The sequence below is a fragment of the Coptis chinensis genome, chromosome 5, assembly GCF_015680905.1.
Source record: "Coptis chinensis isolate HL-2020 chromosome 5, ASM1568090v1, whole genome shotgun sequence".
Classification (NCBI taxonomy): Eukaryota; Viridiplantae; Streptophyta; class Magnoliopsida; order Ranunculales; family Ranunculaceae; genus Coptis; species Coptis chinensis.
In genome coordinates, this window is record NC_141460.1 from 14,951,777 (window position 1) to 14,956,430 (window position 4,654).

Here is a 4,654-nt window from a genome sequence, read left to right on the forward strand (position 1 = left end):
GTTCTACCTTGGTTTTCCACTTATTAGTATCTAAGATTGGGGTGGCATCAAGCAAAGCATTTACTTCACAAATAGAATTATCCACATCAAAATCAGCACCAAAGTGAGTTAAACAAGACTCAAGAGGGTCATCAGAATAACTTTCCAAGAAAGTCTTGTGAACCATACTGTCAATAAGATTAACATCCTAAAGATCATCAGGGTCAGGAGGTTGTTGACTCACATTAAACACATTAAATTCTGTAGTCATATTACCAAAAGAAAGCTTCAACACTACATTAGAACAATTAATGATAGCATTGGATGTGGGCAAAAATGGATGACCTAAGATGACAGGAATATGGTGTTTAAGATCTTGAACAAGTTGTGTTTCTAGAACCATAAAATCAACTGGGAAATAAAATTTATCAACCTTAATCAAAACATCTTCAACAATACCACGTGGAACCCTGACAGACCTATCCGCCAGTTGAAGTGTAATCGGCATAGGTTTCAATTTACCAAGACCAAGCTGTAAATAAACTGAATAAGGTAACAAATTAACACTAGCCCCCAAATCAAGTAATGCCTTCTCAATTATATGATCACCTATAACACAGGAAATAGTAGGGCATCCTAGATCTCTAAACTTAGGTGGAGTGTTGTTTTGAATAATCGAACTCACTTGCTCAGTAAGGAAAGCTTTCTTATGCACATTCAACTTACGTTTTTGTGTACACATATCCTTAAGAAACTTGGCATAAGAAGGAACTTGTTTTATAGCATCAAGTAACGGAATATTAATATGAACTTGCTTAAATATCTCCATTATCTCATTAAAAGTATTTCCTTTCTTAACCTGAACTAACCTCTTAGGAAAAGGGGCTTTTGGTATATAAGATGGTACATGACTAGACTCAAAAGACGTAGGAGGCTCTAACCACTTCTTAGAAGCATCATGACTATTAGAACCACTTACATCACTCTTCTCGCCCTCACACTCTATAAGATCATATCTGACCTCAACATCCCTAGGCATCTCAACCCTATTATCAATATGTTTACCACTTCTAAGAATGGTAATAGACTTAGCTTGCTCCTAGTGGTGCTCTTGGCTCAAGTTAGAGCCTATTTCATACTGTCCCTTTGGATTAGCCACTGGTTGACTAGGAAACCTACCATTTTCCCTCTCATTCAAAGTATTAGCAATTTGACCCATTTAAATTTCCAACTTTGCAATAGATTGCGCGTTTGAATGCAAACTCTATTGGGTATCCTTTTGAAATCGTTGGGTGTCTTGATGAAATTGAAGGGAACTCTGCATGAAAAGACTAAGAGTGTCCTCAAGAGATGGTTTCTTAGATGGTGGAGGTGGTTGCTAGTATTACTGAAAATTGTTGGAAGGAACTTGAGCATATGACTGGGAAGGAGGGTTTACAGGTGACACCCCTGGATCAGTTTGATGCGGCCCACTTTTCCATGAGAAATTGGGATGATTCCTCCATCCAGGGTTATATGTGTTAGAGTAAGAGTCACCAAACGGTTTCTTATTATATGTGTTGAGTGCATTAGCTTGTTCAGCTATACACTCATTGAACGCAGAGATAGAAGGACATGTTTGGGCTGTGTGCGCGGGACTCTCACATAGCTGACATACTTGACTAACTGACTTGACATGAGAACTCTCCCCTTTTAACTTCAAGGATTCCACCTCCCTAGCAAGATTAGCTAGTTTGGCACTCATCTCAAAATCGCCTCTCACCTCATAAACACCACCCTTCTTTGGTTCAAAAGCTACTTGTACATTTCTATCATAGGCCCTCCCTGGAGATTCCCATTGCTGAGAACTTTTAGATATTGTCTCAAGAAGTTTCCAAGTTGCGTCCTCATGCAAAGAGAGGATATATGCTCCACTTCGGGACTCAACAAACTGACGGTGTGAAATCGACAACCCCTCAAAGAAAAATTGCACTAATTTCCATTTCACAAAATTATGGTGAGGACACCTCAAAAGAAGATCTTTAAATCTCTTCCAACATATATAAAACTCTTCACTCTCTTTTTGAGTAAAATGCATGATTTGTCACCGAAGGCTAGTAGTCTTGTGTATGGGAAAGAATTTAATGAGAAACTTAATGTTCAACTCATCCCAAGTAGTGATAGACTTAGACTCTAAGGAATTCAACCACAACTTTGCCTTATCCTTCAGTGAAAAAGGAAAGAGGCGGAGTTTGATAATCTCTGGTTGGACTCTAGGGAAGTTAAGAGTATCACATATATCTAAGAACTCCTTAAAGTGAAGATAAGGGTCTTCAGAATCAAGACCATGGAATTGGGGAAGCATGTTTATGATGGCTGCCCTTAACTCAAAATTAGCATCACACACTGGCAAATCTATGCAAGAAGGATTAGAATTAAGAACTGGATAATAGTATTCCTTAAGGGTTTTAACTTCGGGCTCTGTTGTCATCTCTAACAAATGTTTTTCTAACTCACCTTGGTTTGGATTAGTAGGTCCCTTATGAAATGTTCTTTCAATTTCGGATCAAAAGGTGTTATATCAGGATTTTCAGAATGGGTTTCTACCATACACAACCTCTGACTCTAGATGATGAAAACCTAACTCTACAATGAAAGACAACGGACGTAAAATGAAAGATGCGGACAATCACAGAAAATAGGCAACAAATCTCAAACCGAATTGAATTTTTAATTAAGGTTTAAAATAAATGCTCCTAAACCCGAATAACACGATTCCTAGTTCTTGTGCTAAAACCACCGTCACTCGACCCACGTGTCAAACGAGCTTTCCTATTGAGCGGGCTAAAACCTATCCTAATGCAATATGTCTAAGGCTGGTCAAAGGTAACCAATCCTAAATGCAAGAAAAAAAAACGAAAACAAACAAAGCGCACAAGTTAGAAACGTACCTCCGGCGTGACAACAAGCAAACTCCTTTGATTCTCCTTTATAAAGCTTAGAACCTATAGGATTTTTTTTTCGTACACCTGTAAAAAATCAAAAGCAAACACTTAGACTATGGATTAAAACTAAACTAAAACTAAAACTAAACTATGAATTACGTTAAGTAAGACCCTAAAACTCGATTGTACCACTGCAATCCCCAGCAGCGGCGCCAAAAACTTGATAGGAAATTAAACAGTCTAATTAAATAGACTAATCTAACCCTATAATTAAACTGCAAGCGCACAGCTATCGTTGAAAATAGTTGCGACTAATGGGTCGATCCCACAAGGATTGCTACTTCAGACAAACAAGTATTAAAATTATACTTAACTAATTCTATCAGATTTTTTATGTATGATTTAATCTAACTATTGACTAAGCAATGCAATTAAACTATTAACTACGAAAGCAATAAAAATATGGATTAACTATCAATGAAGAAAACACTAAGGCTTTCGAATCCACCCTAGACCGTTGTAGATTATCTTAGTTTAATCAATTTTAAAGTTCTCTTTTTATTACGAGTAGCATGAGGGAAAGAAAACCCTTGCTTTCTCGAAGATGTGAGCGTGTAATTCTTAAACAATTCTAACAAATCGTATTAATTGAATTTCAGCAAATAGATATAAACCCCTAGCAAAAATTGTCTTTTTACAGCACAACTTCTCACAGGTTTAAATATACTTTAGAACCGATGCCTTGATATCAATAGAAACTTAACCCAACAATTTACTAGTCTAGACATGGATTAAACATGTAGGAAATAATCAATGATAGAATTTCTACAAAAATCAGAAAATTCAATTAATTATTTATTGTAAAACTTAAGGCAGAGAACAATAATCCAATTAAACATAGAAAAACCTACGTAAGTCTAGGGCTTCATCTAGGCCCTAGCTTGGATTTTAGCTAGACATGATAATTTGCAACACGAAAATATAAGAAGAATAAATCATCAACAAAACCGTAATCCCGCTTTGATATCTTCTTCTCCACTACGCCTGCTGCTCTCGGCTCCAATTTGTGCTCTCCAAAGATTATCCTCCTTTTGGTTTTACTGATATATATAGAGGTTTGGTTAGGGGCAGTGTTTGATTTGGAATGGAATTCAAAGTTTATAATCCGGTAGCGAGAGTTTCGGATTCGATCAGTTTGAGTGGAAGTCGGTCTCTGTTGGAAAGAAAAGATGGGATTGGTCCAATGATCTAGTGGTATGCGAATTCATGGAACGATTGATAGATTGGCTTGTTTAGTTTTGGAAGCTTGGGTGCGTGTTCGATTTGGTCGGCCGGAATTTGAGGGGTTTTGGGTCTGTTCGGGAATTGGAAATGGAGAAAGAACTAATGTTCTAATCCGGTGGTCCAGTAGGTAGGATAGATAGTTGGCCTTTAGTTTGAGTTGAGTGCACATGGTCTGGTCTTTAATTCTTGGTCTACCCCCTTGCTGGTCACATGACTACTTAATCTCATGGGCCCAAATCTTTTTAATCTTTTTGTGTCATCTTTTACTTAGTTGGGCCTAATATTCCAAACCCAACCAAAGGCCCATCCAGCGATCCAAATGCAATGAACAACTATCCACATGCAATCCAAATCCAATAATAACCCATTTCACCCTCTTTCAGGACACCTCCAATGAACTGAACACCCAATGTTAGGAGCTCACGCACTAATATCTTGAATCTCGCTAGTTTCGATACATTTAATCA

General features: G+C 37.5%; 1 protein-coding gene across 1 annotated transcript; it reads right to left on the minus strand.

The window, feature by feature from the left end:
• Nucleotides 1-2,062: 2,062 nt before the first annotated feature.
• Nucleotides 2,063-2,449, minus strand: LOC147496838 (uncharacterized). Its single transcript, XM_086562676.1, has one exon. The coding sequence runs from the start codon at nt 2,447-2,449 to the stop codon at nt 2,063-2,065; it is 387 nt and encodes a 128-aa protein (XP_086418802.1).
• Nucleotides 2,450-4,654: the final 2,205 nt, after the last annotated feature.

What these genes read in the sequence shown, in the direction of transcription:
- LOC147496838 (XM_086562676.1), bottom strand. Translation starts at nt 2,449, where the DNA reads ATGACAACAGAGCCCGAAGTTAAAACCCTTAAGGAATACTATTATCCA.